At 46.6% G+C, this 20,099-nt stretch overlaps 2 protein-coding genes across 3 annotated transcripts in view; one reads left to right on the forward strand and one right to left on the reverse strand.

Moving 5' to 3' along the window:
- The window catches only part of COMTD1 (catechol-O-methyltransferase domain containing 1), a 581,650-nt gene that overhangs the window by 112,594 nt on the left and 448,957 nt on the right, over positions 1 to 20,099 (reverse strand). The gene's annotated exons all lie outside the window — the stretch shown is intronic.
- Positions 1 to 20,099, forward strand: part of VCL (vinculin) — a 54,333-nt gene that overhangs the window by 28,244 nt on the left and 5,990 nt on the right. For both annotated transcript variants that reach the window (XM_081329726.1, XM_081329727.1), the window contains exons 8-18: positions 2,026 to 2,173; positions 2,774 to 2,927; positions 3,257 to 3,432; positions 5,212 to 5,402; positions 5,938 to 6,137; positions 7,151 to 7,279; positions 9,067 to 9,216; positions 10,427 to 10,535; positions 11,912 to 12,214; positions 13,633 to 13,760; positions 14,204 to 14,389. In XM_081329726.1, the coding sequence (XP_081185852.1) occupies positions 2,026 to 2,173; positions 2,774 to 2,927; positions 3,257 to 3,432; positions 5,212 to 5,402; positions 5,938 to 6,137; positions 7,151 to 7,279; positions 9,067 to 9,216; positions 10,427 to 10,535; positions 11,912 to 12,214; positions 13,633 to 13,760; positions 14,204 to 14,389 (1,874 nt within the window). The remainder of the gene's footprint in view (positions 1 to 2,025; positions 2,174 to 2,773; positions 2,928 to 3,256; positions 3,433 to 5,211; positions 5,403 to 5,937; positions 6,138 to 7,150; positions 7,280 to 9,066; positions 9,217 to 10,426; positions 10,536 to 11,911; positions 12,215 to 13,632; positions 13,761 to 14,203; positions 14,390 to 20,099) is intronic.

Below are 20,099 nucleotides of genomic sequence, written 5' to 3' on the forward strand. Positions count from 1 at the left end.
GAGGGGACGGAATAGATTGGAGAAGGCACCTGCGTATACCTGGGACAGCCAAGGTGACCAACAAGGAAATCCTGGAGCACGTAACACCAGACTGTCACTGGAAGACAAAATCACAAAACCGTGTCTCATTTATTTTGGGCACAGCATTTTGGGGTGGTGGTGTGTGAATTCACTGGAGAAAGCAACCATGCTTGGAAGAGTTAGCAGTAAAAGGAAACCAGGCCGCCAAAGAAGACGGTGGCCAGAGACCGTCCCAGCGGCCATCAGCCAGAGCGTAGAACAACCCGAAGGAGCAGGGCCAGATCGGAAGAAGGGCAGAGACCGCCTGGCCCATGGAACCACCGGGAGTTGGGCCCGACTGAATGGATAACACCATCTTCCACAATCTGTGTTGCTTTTGTCAACAGCTGAGTGAGCAGCATCCATGGCACCGCAGTGCTTCCCCCCCCCCCCGGTGACAGTCCCGCTGAGTCCCGTTTCTCCCCCCCCTCCGTTTTAAAGAACCGTCGCTTTCTTCTCAAATTTATGCCTGCGAGCAAAACAGAAGCTGAGATTCTTGGGATGCTGAATTACGATACACTTATTACAGCATTTTCCTTTTTTTGATGGCATGATTGCGCTCATAAACACAAGTTACTTCCTGGGGAAGCTTTTAGATCCCTTCAAGCAAAGCAAATTGATATTAGACTAAATATTTGCAAAATGTGTTTGTCTCAGCTTCTTTGCCCATCCCTCCCTCCAGATTCTAGGCAGCTCAGAGATGGTATTTTTTGAAAAAATCAAATCAAAAACTAAAATATGAATAAAATGCAAAGCCAAAAGTGGTAAAATTAAGAAGAGGGGTCACAATATGTCCATCGTGAAAGAGAGGAGCTTCCAGAAAGCTACGAGACGGAGGTCAAAAAATACTTCAGGCCAGGAGTCTCCAACCTTGGCAACTTTATGGCTTATGGACTTCAATTCCCAGAATTCATTAGCCAGTCAGCAATTCTGGGTGCATGTCTGGCTGGGGAATTCTGGGAGCTGAAGTCCATAAGTCTTAAAGTTGCCAAGTTTGGACACCCCTGCGTTAGTGGACAAACTGCTCCTGAAGAGAGTTTGGAAATCCTTGCTTATTTTGTTAAGTTATCCAAATAATTTAGCTTGTAATCTTCCTTAATTAATATTCTGGAATGGTTTCTGTTCTTGGTTATTGCCTATTTATTGCTGTATTAGCATAACTCATTTGTTAAAAAATACGATCCATATTTAAATAAATATAATGTATATGAGTGGAGCTCTATAATTAATTAAATCAATTTCTCTTTCCATCTTGATTTAATTATGTTGGCCCCAGAGTGTTGATAAGATTTTGAATTGATGGAATAACTTCTCACACATCCCACGCTAGGCTATTAAGATGAATGTAACTAACTTGTTTCAACTATATATTAGGATGTCAGCAGTTAGTAAAAAAAATCTTCGCTCCAGATTTTCAGAATTATATTTCTTTCTCAAGTCTAACATTTAAAAACCTTTAAAAAAAACAACAACCCATCAATAGTTTGCATTTGACAGGGAGCTAATGAGAAGTTGGCATGCAGGTTCCTGGTGCTAATCCCAGCAACAGCTGACATGGCTGAGGTGCCTGCAGTTCATCTCCAGTGGTCAAGCCAAGGAGATGGTCAGCCTCTAGCACAAGCTCCTCTGGAACAAGGGACAATTGATTGTGTGACCGTTTGGCTGGAGACACTTTTTTTTACTCTGCTTCATCTGCTCCTGAATTTGCTGCCTATTATTTTGGCCCAACCAGTGGGAGAATCCTTCTGGTTTAAGAGAAGGTGGATCTCGGAACTTTAGATTCTGTTCATTTATCCATGTTATTGTTTTTTGGGGGTTTGGTTGTTTTTTTGGAGCAGAATAGCCCTGCTTCCATGCATAGATAAATTAGCTGTTAGAATTCCCAGTAGTCAGCGCTGCGAATGTGGAATTTGCATGATTATACATCAGATATATGGCCTCTATTCACCCATTCTTGCTTTCCAGGGGATGCTGGCGAACAAGCCATAAGACAAATCCTGGATGAAGCGGGCAATGTTGGAGAATTGTGCGCAGGTAAAGAACGCCGGGAGATTCTAGGCACCTGCAAAATGTTGGGCCAGCTGACGGATCAACTAGCTGATCTTCGGGCCAGGTAACCCACTACCAACAAATTACAAAACTTGCCTTTCTTAAAAAAAAAAAAAAAAGCTAAAATCACCCACAGGAGAGAATTTGTATCTTATTTATTTTACCAGGGCAGTAATAGTGGTGGATCAGACTTGTTCAAGGGCTTGTCAAACTGAGATTAGAGTTGCTCCAAAGCTGAGGTCCCCGACCTTTCCGTGTTGGTGGCCGGGCCCAGTGGGGGAGGATGGGGGGGGGGAAAGAGGGGATGGTTTTGTACGAGGGGCAGGTGTGTGCATGCGTGCGCACAGCTTCATTGGTGTGAGTGACAGCTCACACAAGTGAGCATTGGTGCCTGCTGCTTGCACAAATTGGGCTGCGCATGTGCACGAGCGCCAGCCCGCCACTTGTGCAGCCCGGTTGCGCATAGGCCCCGCCCCTGTAGGGTCTAAGGCACCGTTTCATGTTACTTAAGGCTTTCTTAGTCTGCTCTTCCTTGTTCCTAATGTCAGCCTTGTGAGGTAGTCCAGACACGGAGGACCCTCAGGAGCGCTAGCTCTAACTTTATTGTACGGTTTCCCGAATGAAATCTGAGAGGACTTACATGACTTTTTCTGCCCTCGGGCAGGGGGCAAGGGGCCACCCCTCTCGCAATGCAGAAAGCCCAGCAGATCGCCCAAGGGCTGGACCTGCTGACAGCCAAAGTGGAAAACGCGGCTCGCAAGCTGGAGGCCATGACCAACTCCAAGCAGTCCATCGCCAAGAAGATTGATGCTGCCCAGGTACCCCCAGTCTTGCCCCGAAGAGGAGGGTGGGTGGTGGGTGCCCTTAAAGCTCTTCTGATTTCTAAATGATAATGACTTCCGGTCGTTGTCATGATCTGAGAATGACTGAATTCAACAATTGCAAATCTTGTGCATTCTTCCCGTCGACTTCTTGTAAATTCACTTTATGCCAGAGAACTCTTGGCTTTAACCTTGAGGGCAGACCTTGGCTCCACCAAGAAAGGGTGGGCTACGTTGTTGAATCAGTTTTGACCCGAACAGCATTTTAGCCTTAGAGCAAAGGAGATTCAAAGACAACCCCCCTCCCCCCGTTTCTCTTTATGAAGAGCTGGCTGGCGGATCCTAACGGGGGCAGCGAAGGAGAAGAACACATCCGAGGAATCATGACTGAAGCCAGGAAAATTGCAGAACTCTGTGAAGACCCCAAGGAGAGAGATGACATTTTGCGGTCCTTGGGAGAAATCTCTGCTTTGACGGCTAAATTGTCCGACCTTCGAAAACAGTACGTGTTGACCTCTTTTGCAGACATTCAGAAAAATCCCTGTGTTCCAGTGGCCTGACTCCACCGTGAATATGTTCCGTCACTTTTAAGCAGGGTTTCTGGCAGCTTTAAGAGGCACGGACTTCAACTCCCAGAATTCCCCAGCCAGTCCTCAAGTTGCCAGGATTGGCAAACTCTGCTTCAGAGGGCTTGTGCTTTCCTGTTGGAATAGCCTCGCCTCTGTGTTGCTCTTAACTCGCGGGAGGAGAAGCCTTGTGGGCCTATGAGCAGTGGCTGCTTAAGGCGCCTAGATATCCGTGGCCATTCAGGGCAAGGCAGGGGAGGAAGATGGATGTCCTTGCACTTTCAAGCTGTCATTCAAATCGTGGTGCAGCCTCCTCCCTCCCGCCCCCAAAGTGAGGCTGGCTGCACCCCGTGGATCTTCCGGGATTTCCTCAAAACTTGGGGGATCCCAGGGGACTGGTGAGATACTGCGATAACATCCGCTCTCAGCCTAAAAATTTGTGCTTTTTTAGCCTTCTGGTTTTTTTTAAAGTTTTTAAATAATAATAATATGTAAATAATTACATATTACATATTACATATTATTATCTAAATAATAATATTTAAGTGATGAGTGCTGGACTGATGGCAGACTCCACCATCCCCCCCTCCTTTGCTCTCTGCTCTCCATCCATCATTTTCTTATTGATGTAGTCTTGTTTTCTTTTTCATTGTTTATTTTATTGTTCTATTATTTTACTTCTGTTCTGCTTACACTCATTTCATTTCTTCCTTTTTATTGTTGTAAGCTGCCCAAAGTAACCCTATAGCAAGATGGGTGATAAATAAATTTAACAAATAAAACAATAAATCAATTGCTTTTAATACCTTGATCTGTGTGTTCTGTACCAGCCTGCTACCGGCCCTGCAGAAAGGGCAGGGACAACCCCTTTACAAATGGCAAGAGGCTGGAATAAAGCCTGCCAAATTTATTAACATAAAACAGACACCAACCATGAAACAGGAGCTATGAAACAGGAACTATCCAAGTGGTTGCCTTCAGCAAACCAGCCCTCCCACGCATTCCCCCTTAAATACAGTTCAGGGCGTGGCTTCTCTCTGCCTCCTTCCGAGGAGCCCCATTGCCTTCCTCTGTTTACTCCTGATTGACTGCCTCCTGCGTCGGGCGTCCTTGAACAGGGCCAGCTGTGGGTCATCTTCATCCACGCTGTCAGGCTCACACAGCTGGGTCTCCGTCGTGACCAGGTGGGAGGGGCCTGGCTGAGGGCTCTCATCAAGCTCTTCAACACCCCCCTCCTCCTCCTCCTCTGAGTCGTCTGACCCAACTGCCGAACCCACAGGCTGACCCTGAATCACAACACTGTGCTGCTCTGCTGTGAGGCGGGCAGCTATATAAATTCAGTGCATGAGTGAACGAATAATCCAGCCTTGTTTGGAGGAGGCTTTGAGAATTGGTATAAAACTGAGATAGGTTTGCAGTTTTAGTAATGCTTCCACTCCTTAAGATGTGTCTTATGCAAAGTCTCCAGACAACAGCAGTGTAAATTTAACCTTTCTTAATGACGTTCGTTTGTTTTTTTCTGCTTACTATTCTTATTTTCCCTCGTAAATATGATCTTGTATCACCACTTAACAAATCCTTTGGGCGTTGTTAAGTTTAAGGAGCGACAGTGCTTAAGTTTGTAAGTAGCTGATTCACAGTTCTCCCACTTAAAATTTGTCTTCTTAATGGGCCACTTGGCAAGGCTTACTTAGCAGCATTTCTTTTCCCAATAGCGGGAAAGGCGATTCGCCAGAAGCCCGGGCATTAGCCAAGCAAATAGCGACCTCGCTTCAGAATTTGCAGTCCAAAACCAACAAGGCTGTTGCAAACAGCAGACCCGTCAAACCAGCTGTTCATCTGGAAGGCAAGATCGAGCAAGCTCAAAGATGGATAGACAACCCTACAGTGGATGATCGGGGTGTAGGTAAGCTGCACAAGGTCACTTCCTCAGAGAGGATGGGCGGCAAGGTCTCTGGGACGTTGCAAGCCTCGGAAGAAGGGGGCGCGATGGCTGAGTGGTTAAGGATGCTGAGCTTGTCAGCTGCAGAGCTGGCAGCCCGGATTTGAGACGAGCTCCTGTTCCTTGCCTCAGCTCCTGCCCACCAGGCAGTTCAAAAGCAAGGAAATGCAAGCAGATAAATAGGTACCACTTCGGGGGGGGGGCGGTAACAGCGTTCCATGCGCCCCAGTGCGTAGCCATGCTGGCTGCATGACCACGGAAGCGTCTTCGGACAACGCCGGCTCCCTCGGCTAAGAAACGGAGTTGAGTGGGACACGGCTGGACAGGGGGAAACCTTCACCTTTTAACACGGGAAAGGTGAGCCTTCCCTGCAATGGCCTGCCGATGTCCTCCTTGGTTTTACTCCAGCTGGTTTTCCCTTTGGCCCAGGCTGCCTTCTCTTGCCTCGCCAGTGAACCAGGAGAACACTTAACAGGAAGGTGAATTGCTTTTTATGCAGGCCAGGCTGCCCTCCGGGGACTGGTGGCCGAAGGGCGTCGCCTTGCCAACGTCATGATGGGGCCCTACCGCCAGGACCTGCTTGCCAAGTGTGACCGGGTGGAGCAGCTGGCTGCCCAGTTAGCTGATTTGGCCGCAAGAGGCGAAGGCGACTCCCCGCAGGCCAGAGCCGTGGCTCTTCAGCTGCAGGAGTCGCTGAAGGTAAAGAGGAGGCTGGAAGCCTTTCCCAGCAGAGTTCCAGTAGACGCGCCTTTCTTAACTTAGTTGACAGCCCACAGCGTGACCGTCAGGCGGGAAGAACCAGGGCTACCTGTTGAGTTCCAGTGAAGCTGATTCATTGCTCATGCCTATTCATAAGGGGGGGGAGTGGTTAAAGACGCTGAGCTTGCCAGCTGGAAGGCTGACAGCACGGGTTCGAGACCCAAGTGCTGCGCGACGGGGTGAGCTCCCGTTCCTTGCCGCCGCTCCTGCCCACCTAGAAGTTGGAAAGCATGCAAATGCGAGTAGAAAAACAGGGACCGCTTTAGTGGGGAGGTGGCAGCCTTGGCGTATAGCCACGCTGGCTACATGACCACGGAAATGTCTTTGGACAACGCTCGCTCCCTCGGCTAAGAAACGGAGATGAGCACCTGCCCCTTGGAGTCGGACACGGCTGGACAGGGGAAGCCTTTACCGTTATTTGTTGGTCAGTTAACGATCAGCCCTAAATTGGCACTAGATAAGAGGGATTGGACTTAACCTGCTTGTGAGAACATAAGGACTCTAGTCTGATGCCTCTCTTGACTCCGCCCCCCGAGGCTCTCCCTGTCCTCCTCCTGCAAGAACATTGGAAGAGAATAAGAGAAAAAAAGAGAGTCAGTTTGGTGTAGTGGTTGGACTACCATTTGTCTGAAATGGAGTGGGGTCTCCTGCTTGAGCAGGAGGTTGGACTAGAAGGCCTCTAAGTTCCCTTCCAAGTCTGATATTTTATGTTCTTGAAAACTTCCAGTTTTCACAACTTTCGGAGGCAAGCCATTCCACTGAGGAATTGTTCTGACTGTCAGGAAGTTTCTCCTTAGTTCCAAGTTGCTCTCTCCTTGATTAGTTTCCATCCGTTGCTTTTCGTCCTGCCTTCAGGTGCCTTGGAGATTAGCTTGGGGCAGCCCCTGAGATACTGGAAAACTGCTTTTCGTTAGATGCATCTCTCAATGTGAAATTTCTTAATTCTTGTTAAGGATCTTAAATCAAGGATGCAAGAAGCTATGACCCAGGAAGTGTCGGAAGTATTTAGCGATACCACAACCCCAATCAAGCTGTTGGCAGTCGCAGCCACCGCTCCTCCAGATGCGTCCAACAGGGAAGAGGTGAGCTGGTGTCTGAGAATCAACATTTGGCCAGCAGACATGTTAATTTCGCCCTTACAGCCTGCTTTGCTTAAAGTGACGTAACTATCGTCGTTTTGAAGACGCCGGTCTTTGAGGATTCTATATCAATGAACTAACAGGATTTTTTTTTCAAACAGTACTTTATTTCTGAGTCCAACATTTTATTTCTTAAAAGTTAACTTTCGTAAATACTGCTATATGTAATTTAATTAGACAAGACAAAGTCAGTGGCCTTCAAAGTTAGGTTTATGTCAGGTGCAAGACGTTAGGAGCCCAGGCGGTTCAAAGGAATACAGGATTAATGCATGCTAACACTTTCTAGAGGAATCTGAACTACTAACAATCAAAGCAAATTGGTGGTAGTTAAGAGTCGAAGGAATTCAAGGAGGGCTGGACGTCGATCCCTTGTGGGCACGAAGGGACTCAAGATTGATGAGGCGCTTGACCCCTCCCTCCCTCGGGCTCAGCCTGGTCATCGCCTACAGCTTGGGAACTAAGCAATATGTTTGATTGGCTAGTTCTCTGGATCCCTAAATCTAGGCTCAAAGCTCTCCACATTTCCATTTCTCCTCCATGTTATGCTCAACTTTGGAAGGACTTCCTATTGAGTTAGAAACACTTCATCTCTTGGGAGACCCACCCGTTCACCTCTGGTGGGAAGAGGGTTTGTGGTCTATTTCCAGCCTGGGATTCCTGCAGTGGGAACAGCAGACTAGGATCCTGTGATTAGCTAGGTCCAGCTCAACATTCAGTTGTGCCAGTAGGATGCTTCTTCCTTACACAGGCCGGCAGCCCTGGCTGAACAGTCCTGAAGGCGTCTCTTCCGCTTTGAAGCAGAAGCAACCCCTCGCCCTGGAGCCAATGACAAAAGGGGGGGGAGGGGGCTGCTGCACAGAAGCAAGAGGCAGCAGTGGCTGCAGAATGAATTATGGTTTAGCTGGACGTCTGACCAGTCACTCAGTGACCTTTCAGAGTTATTGCAAACACCCCCAAAGCTGCTTATGGCCCAGTTCTGATGTTCCGATTCTTTCCCCCATGGCCATGAGGTCACATTTTGGACCCTCAGCAACCGGCCCAACCACATTTACGGTCGTTTGCCGTTTCTCACCGTCATGGAATAACAATTTACAGTGTTTTTGCCGGAAACCGGCAGCGTTTACTTCGTGTCCAGCAAAAACTGCCCACACCGAAGAATGGGTTTGCTTAACAAGCACCACAAAAGTTTCATAAAATCAGCCCAGTCAGGTCGTGATCTGCTTTACGATCCTCATGACTGACAACCACAATTCCCAGGCTCAGTGATGGCCATAAGTCAAGGACCACCTGCAGACATGTCGCACCTTAAGAGACGTTGCTCACTGTGGATCCCAGGGCCGGATTGACTCCTTGGGAAACACTCGCCAAGATTCTGTTTTTGTTTCTGCTTCAGGGCATCTTTGATGAGCTTTCTCTATTTTCTCTAGTTCATGGCTTAATTAAACAAGCTACCCTATACAAATATGAAAATAAGGGCCAGATGGTCCTCTCTGTGGTGCTCATTTCTCCATTACTCGATTCACGTGACTGTCATCGTTCTCTGCTCTGATAGAGTAAGCAGTCATTCTCCCCAAAGAAGGATATGTCGGTGTTTCCACGGAATGAGCCTTTGATGAATCTCTGAAATATTCTTCCTAAAGCTGAGACTGAATGGGTTTGTCTAAGTTGGCCCTGGCTCGGTTTAAACTCTTGGGCCTCTTGGTTTGTAAAGGGTTCACTTAACCTTCCAGGTCTTTGAGGAGAGAGCAGCCAACTTTGAGAATCACGCAGCCAGGCTGGGGGCCACGGCAGAGAAGGCGGCGGCCGTTGGGACAGCCAACAAAAGTGCCGTGGAGGGCATCCAGGCGACCGTGAAGTCAGCAAGGGAACTGACACCTCAGGTGGGTCCCCTCCCTCCCTCCCTCTCTCTCTCTCTCTGACTCTCTGACTCTCTAAGAGCCTTGGTGGATCAGTGGGCTAATGCCTCCTTAAGTAACACCAGCTGCCTGCAATTAGTGCAGGTTCGCATCCCACCAGGCTCAAGGTTGACTCAGCCTTCCATCCTTCCGAGGTAGGTAAAATGAGGACCCAGATTGTTGGGGGCAATTAAGCTGACTTTGTAATAATGCCGCCTGGGGGTGTGTGCAGCAAAAGCAGGGACAACCCCTTTACAAACGGCAAGAGGCTGGAATAAAGCCTGCCAAATTTATTAACATAAAACAGAGCAAGACAACACACCAAGCATGAAACAGGAGCTATGAAACAGGAGCTATCCAAGCGGTTGCCTTCAGCAAACCAGCCCTCCCGCACATTCCCCTTAAATACAGTTCAGGGCGGGGCCTCTCTCTGCCTCCTTCCGAGGTGCCCCATTGCCTTCCTCTGTTTACTCCTGATTGACTGCCTCCTGCGTCGGGCGTCCTTGAACAGGGCCAGCTGTGGGTCATCTTCATCCACGCTGTCAGGCTCACACAGCTGGGTCTGCGTCGTGACCAGATGAGAGGGGCCTGGCTGAGGGCTCTCATCACGCTGTCCAACCCCCTCATCAAGCTCTTCAACACCCCCCTCCTCCTCCTCCTCTGAGTCGTCCGACCCAACTGCCGAACCCACAGGCTGACCCTGAATCACAACAACCATCCCGGATAAATGGTTGTCTGAGCTTTGCTTAAAAACTGCCATGTTGGGAAGACTGGAATCTTGTTCTTCAAATTTCTGAAGGGGAAATTGGAGCAGGATTCAGCTGAGCATTTCCTTGAAAACCAGTAGATACCGTCTTTCATTATGTTCTTCTCAGGTAGCGTGTTGCCCCCACAAGGCTGCCTCTGTGGACCTCTCAAGAGAGTGCCATAAAGCCCCACGGAGAAGCGTGCAAGTCTTTAAGTGCTGGGACTGTTGCTATTTAAACTCATGACCAGAAAGAGTTTTGGGAATCTCAAAATCTGCAAAGTATCTTCAAGCAGTCTTCAATGTCACCCCGTTCCTGGAAATCCTCAGTGTCTCTTCCAAATGATACATTAAGTTTATTCAGATACATTTCAGGCTGACCAAAAAATAAAATAAAATCCCAGGAGATTTGCTTATTTGCTTATTCCTGAGATGCCTTTCTATCTGCAGGTCGTGTCTGCCGCTCGCATCCTATTAAGGAATCCTGGAAATCAGGCTGCTTACGAACATTTTGAGACCATGAAGAACCAGTGGATCGATAATGTGGAAAAAATGACAGGTGGAATAACTGCGCCCTTGCAATTATTTTTAGCCATGTTGGTGGCTACATATTACTCTGTAGAGATAATGGGCGGGAGGTTGAAAGAAAAAGGATTATTAGGTGCTCTTAATTTGCACAAAGGGAAGGAAGAGGAAGAAGAAGCAGCGAGTACTGGGGATCAGAACAGGCTGGGGTTTTAGACATGTTATATCATATTTTGATAATGTTTTGCCCTGACACTGATGACGGTCCCCCCTAGGTGGGTTGGTGGGTCTAATCATACTTGGCCAAAGAAAGAAATAAAGTATAAAGATTTAACACTTCTGTCCTCAGATTTCAGAGTCATTTCTCAGGTCAAGCAAGGCAGGTTTGATCCCCAGACAGAAAAGGATTGAGACAATTCTATAGCTGGACTCTCAAAATATCTTGCCAAAAAGAAGTTATTTGGGAGTAGCCAGTTGGCCAAATATTGTGTTACGATTAACGTTAGTGTAGTCTAGGTGAAGGGACGCGGTGGCTCAGTGGGTTAGGACGCTGAGCTTGTCGATCAGAAGGTTGGCAGTTTGGCGGGTCAAATCCCGAGTGCCGTGTAACAGAGTGAGCGCCTGTTACTTGTCCCAGCTTCTGCCAACCTAGCAGTTTGAAAGCACGTCAAAATGCAAGTAGAAAAATAGGGACCACTACAGTGGGAAGGTAACAGCGCTCTGTGCGCCTTTGGCGTCCAGTCATGCCGGCCACATGACCACGGAGACGTCCTCGGACAAGCGCTGGCTCTTCGGCTTTGAAACGGAGATGAGCACCGGCCCCTAGAGTCGGAAACGACTAGCACACGTGTGCGGGGGAACCTTTACCTTTACCTTAGTCTAGGTCACTCTGTTAAGCAAAGAAATATGGTCTCCTTTCTGCCTTTTGAAATCCCATCCAAACTCTTCATGGTGCAGGATTGTTTTTTATTAAAATAGTTTTGAGGGATTCCACCTTTTTTCTTCTCTGAACATAAACATAATGTGTTCCTAGTTCAACCACTCACGAAGCCCATTAATATTGGAGGATGTTCTACAATTTGCAAATGTGGAAACTTTCTGGAGGCAAGATGAGATAGTTAAGGGAGCAGAGCAGATATTCTTGGTGGCCCACATTTAGAGGAGAGGCACACCCTGTTTCTGTTGGGCAGGCCGATCAACTCAGGGGTGTCCAGCCATGGCAACTTTTGAGATTCATGGATTTCAGGCTGCCTGGGGAATTCTGGGAGTTGAAGTCCACGAGTCTTAAAGTTGTCAAGGTTGGACATCCCTGGTCTAACCACATGATGCATGAGGGAAGCTCAGCCTCAAGCAACACGTGGGTCACACATGGATATACAAGGAGGTAAATTTTTGACGGTGCCATTCCAGGCTTAGTGGATGAAGCCATTGACACCAAATCTCTGCTGGACGCCTCTGAGGAAGCCATTAAAAAAGACCTGGACAAATGCAAAGTGGCCATGGCCAACGTTCAGCCACAGATGCTGGTAGCTGGGGCCACCAGCATTGCCCGGCGAGCGAACCGTATCCTGCTGGTGGCCAAGAAAGAGGTGGAAAACTCAGAAGATCCTAAATTCCGCGAAGCTATTAAAGCTGCCTCGGATGACTTGAGCAAGACCATTTCGCCAATGGTGATGGATGCCAAAGCCGTGGCAGGCAACATTTCCGACCCGGGTAAGTCTTTCGCCAGCCTGTCTCAAGTTTCTGGCCTTTTGAGGTTGGCCCCGGGGAAGTGCAGAGACACACCGACAGCCTGTGAAGTCATTTCAGCAGTGCAGTGTAAGAAGTTACGGGAGAGGAGAACGTCTCTTCCCCAAGAGTTCCCACCCATCCAATCTGACCCAGCAGTTTGGGCGGGCTGCAGATCCCGTCAGCCAGTCGACTGGGGGGAACTGGAAGATGGGCTGGCTCTGCGCTTGCCCCTGCCTGGTGGGATGGTTTCCCCCCCCCTTGGAACATAAAGTGGCCCCCAACCCTCTTGGCCTTTCTCAAGGCTTTATAAACCGGGCTGTCTACCGGGGGCCAGGGCTTGGAATGTGTGAAGTGCCGATCACTCGACTTCACCATCAGTGGATCTGTCATCATGGCTGTACTTACATGAGGTTTTTATTCAGTGGTTTTCGATGGGTTTCAGAATTTTACTATTATAAGCCACCCCAACTTGGTTGAGTTGGGCAGCTATAGAAATTGATTGATTGATTGATTGATTGATTGATTGAATGAATGAATGAATGAATGAATGAATGAATGAATGAATGAGACCAGTGTAGGTCTGTTTATGTGTCTCTCATTTATTTAATTATTTAATTTAATTTAATTTAATTTTTATACCGCCCTTCTCCCGAAGGACTCAGGGCGGTGTACAGGGCAATACAATAAAATACAATATATAAAAATTAAAAAAAATATTAAATACAACAGCCCAATTCAATAAATTAATACAATAGCGTAAAAATACCCCTAAACCCATCAGACCAGGCCGGCTTGTTCAAATAAATATGTTTTTAGGTTGCGTCTGAGGGAGCGAAGGTCGGGAGCCATCCAGAGCTCCACCGGTAAACGGTTCCAAAGGTCTGGTGCGCCCACAGAGAACGCTCTCCCCCTGGGGGCCGCCAGTCGACATCAGATAGCTGTTTGAGTAATACAACATTCGGTGCTGGAGGTCGAGAAATGGAAAGTTGTCATGTGCAAAAGTTCAAGTCCACATGTGAAGGTCCACTTAAACTGACTTATTGCCAAAAAGCCTTTGTCTAGGGATCTTCTCAACTAACAGTAGGCATTTGCTTGGGGTTAAATAAGGATTGGTTCAAGGGAAATTGAACTTAGTTTGCTTGTGGTAACATAGGGATTCTAGACTTATCCCTCGTTTAACTCTACCCCCAGGTTCTGCCACTCCTTCTCCTACAGAAGTTTTAATAATTGCTTTGTTCCTTTATCCTACCACCGTCCCCTTGCTCCTCAGTCTCTAACATCACTAGAGGATTTTGTGTGTTTTGGGTTCAGGTGGTGCCAACTTGATGCCCAAACCAAGTGTTAACTGTTAGATTAAAATACTTTGCTTCCGAAACTTTAATCTTTTTTTTTTTGGCCAGGTTTGCAGAAGAACTTTCTTGATTCTGGATACAGGATTCTAGGAGCAGTGGCCAGGGTCCGAGATGCTTTCCAGCCCCAGGAGCCCGATTTCCCCCCTCCTCCTCCTCCTGACCTCGAGCAGCTCCACGTAAGGAGCCCTAATATGCGTTTAGCCTTGCTTGGTGAAGGAGAGAATCCGAACCAGCAGACCTTGGCGTAGAGCGAGGTGTTTCAAACTTGGCAATGTTAAGATGGGTGGGCTTCCAGGATTTGAAAAATACTGGTTTAGAGCACGTTTGTGTGTTTGTAGGGTTGTGACTGTATTGCACAACTAAATCACTTGGCATCTAAGTTAGATTCCAAAAACACCGATGTCATAGTACTCCTTTTCATTTTCAAAATAATTTGTAGCAGCTCTTGGGGTACTCCTTAATTCACTTTCTGAGTCATAAGAAACTATTCTTGTTGTAAACATTAACTAACAACAGGGATGACTCTGAATTTGGCAAACCAGGCCCAAAGCCTCAAAATGCCCATCGTGGAATTTGCTGTAGATCCGGCTGTTGACACCCAAAATGCTTCTTTCCGCAGCTCACCGATGAACTTGCTCCTCCAAAGCCCCCCCTGCCCGAAGGGGAGGTTCCTCCTCCTCGCCCCCCACCCCCTGAAGAGAAGGATGAAGAGTTCCCGGAGCAGAAGGCCGGCGAGGTGCTTAACCAGCCCATGATGATGGCCGCCAGGCAGCTCCACGACGAAGCCAGGAAATGGTCCAGCAAGGTAGGACCTTAGTCTGGACCTCTGTGCTGAGGCTTCTTGGCCTCGTTTGCACACTTAGAGGATGCCTTTCACGGGGGGGGGGCCTCCGCGATGCGGATTAGGATTCTTCCCGTCCCACCATTTCCAGCACTTGTTTCCTTCTGGCGTGTGATCTTTTGAGTGTTTGTGCCGTTGAGTTTTTCTGGGTCAGAAAGGAGGACACGTCAGGACATGAAGCCGCAGAGAATCTGGTGCCAGTTCTCCCCTTTTGAAGCTTTAGTCCAGAGGTGGCTGTTGAAAGGATCCCTTGGAACCTCTTTAGCGAGGCAGGGAAGCTCAATTTGAACCACGCAAATAGTCCGTCATATCTCCCCCTCCCCCCGCCTGTATCCTAGGAATGACAGAATCAAGCTTACATTTCGCTTTGGGGGGGGTGCATTTCTGAATGCTCTCTTTTTAAAAATATATCTTATTCACAATATTTGCAGATGGCCTGAGTTATAAGGCTCCAGGCAGCGTTCCACAGGACAAGCACATGGAACAAAATAAAACAGTAATGCTTTACTGTTTTGCAAAGAGCTAGCAAAGGGCTAGTAGCCATGTGAAGCTCAGAAACTTCCTCTGGCTGTGTTTTCACATATCACCCAAAGACGCTGAGATGGTGCCTTAAAATATAGTATTGTATTAGGATGTTTTGCAGTTCAAAATAAAATTTAAAAAGTCTCAAGCACAGAAAAGTGGGGTTACAATCAACTATCCCTAAGAGGAAGTGAAGTCTCTGCATGCATTCATTATGCATGCAAAGTGCTAAACTTTTTAAAAGTCTTCTGGTTTTTTCCTTAGAGATAATACAGAAAGGGTCCGTCAAGTGCCTTTCAGAGAGGTCTCTGTCCTGTGAAGGCATTTCCGTTCCTCCTTCACCTTTTGACTCCCAAAGTACTCTGATCTCTCGGATATCCCTGTGGCAAGAAATGGGGGGGAAATAAACCAGCAAATGAGATGCTTGGTTCCTGTGCTGTCCCAGACACCACGTGTAGGCTCTGATTATCAGGCAGTTCTCCCTGCGGTGTGTTAATAATGATAACTTTATTGTCACTTTGAATGTACACCAATCGGCATACATCCAAATGAAATTTCGTTGCATACAGCTCTCAAAGGGTCACCACCTCCGATATATGCTCCTTGTTCGGGGCCCGCTCAAATTTCACATTGTCCATTTTAGTCTCTAGGGAGTGAACGATGGCAAACAGGACAGATGGAAATGGGGCTCCATGTGGATTAGCCCTCAAATTCGCTTGTATTCTGACAACCTCGCCCTCTTTCCTTTTTCTGATCCTGACTCTTCCACCCTTTCCTTAAAGAGGCCTTGCTTCTTTTTGCCCCTGGAGCACGCTGCTGCCGCCGCCACCAACTCCTCCAAAAGCCTCTCTCTCTTCCTCTGGGCCTGCCGACAGCCTCATCCAGTTCCTTCGCTCCATAAGCTCCAGGTCCTCTCCTCCTCTGCCTCCTCTGGAGCAGCTGGTGCCTCAGACCAGAAAGAAACCTTCCCTGTTTTTTCTAGGTAGCCTGATTGCCTTGTTTTATTCCAGGGTAGAAAGTTGCAGGGAGCTGCAGAGAGTGTTCTGTACCAGCCTGCTACCGGCCCTGCAGAAAAGGCAGGGACAACCCCTTTTACAAGAAGGCAAGAGGCTGGAATTACGCCTGCCAAATTTATTGCTACAAAAACAAACAGAACAAGACAAACCAAGAAACAGGAGCTTTAAGAAACAGGAACTATCCTAGCGGTTGCCTTCAGCAAACCAGCCCTCCCCACACATTCCCCTTATATAGAGTTCAGGGCGTGGCTTCTCTCTGCCTCCTTCCGAGAAGCCCCATTGCCTTCCTCTGTTTACTCCTAATTGACTGCCTCCTGCGTCGGGCGTCCTTGAACAGGGCCAGCTGTGGGTCATCTTCATCCACGCTGTCAGGCTCACACAGCTGGGTCTCCGTGGTGACCAAGTGGGAGGGGCCTGGCTGGGGGCTCTGATCAGCAAGATCTTCAACCCCCTCAGCAAGGTCTTCAACACCCCCCTCCTCCTCTGAGTCGTCCGACCCAACTGCCGAACCCACAGGCTGACCCTGAATCACAACAGAGAGGAAGGATAAAACACAGTTCTAGGGTTGCGTGTGTGTGTGTGTGTGTGTGTGTGTCTCTGTGTGTGTGTGTGTAAGTAGGTAGAAGCCAGTAGGAGAGAGAAAGGAAGATAACGAGAGACTAGGCTAGGATGCCTGTGTAGGAAAGAATGGAGAACTGGGACAGGGCAAAGATAGTTTGGCTGATTTTGAGCTGCCCCTCCCCACTGTCGAGGCAGCCCCTCCCCAGGCGAGATGCAGCCCGCAGGGTTTCAGCATCCCCAGCGGTTGCAGGTAAATAGCACTTGAATTTCCGGGAATGTATATCTGTAAGATTTAATGCTCTCCTTCCTTTTTAAAAGTGGCATATCTACAAGAAGATGGGATGTGTGTGGAAGTGTACAACCTGCCAAATGTTAATATTTAAGTTACTGAAATGAAATGTGGGGTTTGTTCTTAAAATAATTTGAACAAAGTTTTCATTTTCTCTCCTTTTCCTTCCCCAGTCAGCCTATAATGTACGTAAACTTCATCAGTTTTTCAAAATAGTATAATTTATACTAAACGAGCATTAAGTATGTAACTGGTTTTTTTGTTTGAGTTCAGGAAATCATATAGTTCATTATTTTAGACCCTGCTTTCTTTCTCAGATATCTTACTACTATTAAATCTTGTGTTGATGGAGAAGGCACAGAAATTGGGGACAACCTAAGAATTAACATAAAGAGGCTAGCTAGAATAATAAACAGGATGAGTTTGCAAGTATGCTAATCCATTTTGTTTATGTATTCATTGTCTACTACACTGTTGTCAGACTATAAATGATCATTTTCACCCCTTGAGAACAGAATCCTTTGTAACAATCAAAAATGAATTTTCTGAAATATTACAGGAATATTTTCTGCTGATAAAATTCAGTAGCATGAAAAGCAAGGGAGTATATAATGCATTTGTCTATTTTATAAGATAAATGGGACAATACAGAGTAGATTTTTGTTTTGCCTTGGATAAAATGGATGGGTCTGACTTCTGGGTCTTCGCAAAACTGTTCTTGTGATATATTTCTCTGAAATCTGTTGTGTTCCAGATGGTGCTGCTATACCAAAAAGGAAGGGAAAAAATGAGGGGGGGAGTGTTGGATTCAGTGATTGACATGTCTCCCTCAATTTATATTGATCTCTGCAACTCGGATGTTTATCCTAATTACGATTTCTTCAGTGTTTGAAAATCTTGGTTATTGAAAGGGGGCAACTAATATCTGAGAAAATTCTGTTCCTAGATAGTTGCACATAAATAGTATTTTTGTGAGTTATGTTAGCCAGTTGATATGCCTAATGAACATATTCAGGAACTAAATCATTATTTATGATCATTTCTTTAATTTGGTACAATAACTTTTCACCGTTGGGATTATCACTGCAAATCACATTCTTCCCCAAAGCAAAACACTGTGAGATTTGTTTTTTTGTTTTTTTAAATGAGCTTAAAAACAGCTAAGGGCTTTGCACAATTTTATAAAGAAAATGCAAAATGAAATGCCTTTTTGAAGATGTAGATTGCAGATAAGATTTGTCCATTCTGAGAAAAATGAAAGGATCCATCTTTCCCTCAAGGTGGATTATGGGAGATGCTGCTTCTGAATTGTAATTTTGCTCTAAACCCACATTGGAAAAACCCATCCAGTCTGGAATTCTGGATGAGGCTTCAAATCTGTCTACATGTAGGGCAAAATTTGAAATTTAATGTTACGTTTGACTGCAAGTTTGTAAAGAAACCAATCTGATACTTTGAGGGGTTGAATTTAGAGTAAGTAAACATTTTCTCTTGAGTGCCTATTTTTAAAAGAATCTTCTTTTAAGTAGGCAAAAGTTGCTACTTTTGAGTTGTGTTAAAAATAATACATCACACTGATTAGCTCTGACAACTTTGTACAGTAATCAAGCAATCATGAAAAAAGAGTCCCCCCCTAGAAGAACCTTCAGAATTGTGGTGAGACCTTCATTGACGGATATATTTCTGGTTTTTCTCATGGTGTAAATTACCAGTTTCTGCCTTAGTAAACCTTTGTAAATTGGATGCTTAACTTTTTCTACAAACCCTTTCTTATCTTACTCTACCGTTCTGGTTAATGATCATAATAAAGATTGGATTGAAAAAAGAATCTTAACTTAACCTTTGCTAGCATCTAAATGTATACCCACAGCTTTATGACTTCAATCCTCATAATCAGAATAACGATGATCTCTGTAGAAAAATGTAGCTCGGATTTTCTCAGACGTTTTGACTGGACAGCGGAGGTAGCAAGTAGCACCCAATTCTGGATAGATACCTTTTAGTGATTGAACACTGTATCACTTAATCTCTTCAAACTATGGTTTCGTGGGTCACTGAACATTAATGACCCGAGTAAAGAGATATTTTGTAGGTTGAGCAGCCGTGTTTCTTTTTTTAAAGATAATTCCTTCCTACCCCAAAATTTATGGTTGGAAGAGCAGAGAAGGAGAGTTGTAAATAAACTTTCCAGAGGCAAGAATTCTTTATTTAATCATTCCTTTTATTCTCTCCACAAACATGTCAGGTTGACCCCAACGGAAGAACAGGGCAGGCTTGCTGAACTTTCAGTTTGACAAACTAACATCTTGTTGATCAAGAAACTAAAAAGATGAACTAAAAAAGGCATCACATTTATTTTGGAGTTTGCTAATGTAATTGCAGGTTAAAAGCAGCAGCTTTTTCTTTCAGAATGCCAAAGAATTTAGCACTCAGAACCAGGACCTTGGATGAAATAAGGGTCAGCACAAAGATAGTGAGTGACTAAATAACACTGGAAATATGGCTGTATCTCAGGCCTTTGAAAAGAGTAAATTTTGCCCAGTCCTTCCTTTCTGCCTTCTATTCTGTACTGAATTGAATGTTGACAGCTGTGGTGGTTGCTGCGATGATGCCGGGCTGTTTCGTTTTAGGTACTTTGGGATGTGATTTGGGATATCGAAGCAAAAGATTTAAATCCCTTTTTGGATTTTGCAGAACAACATTGTGGCAAAACAATCCTGCTCCATGTCATTAACTTTCCACTAACAGAAACGTCCTGATTTGCTTTGACCCGTGTTGCTAACCTCACTTTCTGTCTGGTCATGGTGAACACTGATTAACTTCCTCTCCGGCCCGTTCTCTCTTTCTGGGTCCTCCTTTCCTCCTTCCATCGTGCTTTGCTCTTCACCACCGTCTTCTCCGGGGCTGGGTCAAGGCCCTGGGAGAAGGCCCGTGTGGGCGGCCGTGAAAGGGGCGCCCTGTGCGTCAGAAGCCTCCGCTAGCCCTGGCTCTGGAGACACGAGGCAGGCTCAGACGAGCCAGCGTGGAAGCCGCTGTGCAGCCCAGCTCCCTTTTAACAGAGGGGTTTGGGTGGGTGGGTGGGGGTTCACCGTGAATTTGGCCCTCTCACTCAAAGCTGCCCCTTCCTTCACGTGGCCGCCATCCTTCATAGCATCCTGTGCTTGGCCGAGGTCCCAGAGCAGTTGGGTCTGCCCCGATGTACACCTGGTGTATCCCCATAGTCCATCCATGCCATTTGAGTCCCCCTCTCTGTCGGCTTCAAGTGTTGCCTTTCCTTTGTGTCTTT

This window comes from Vipera berus (assembly GCF_964194415.1).
Source record: "Vipera berus genome assembly, chromosome: 5".
Lineage (NCBI taxonomy): Eukaryota > Metazoa > Chordata > Lepidosauria > Squamata > Viperidae > Vipera > Vipera berus.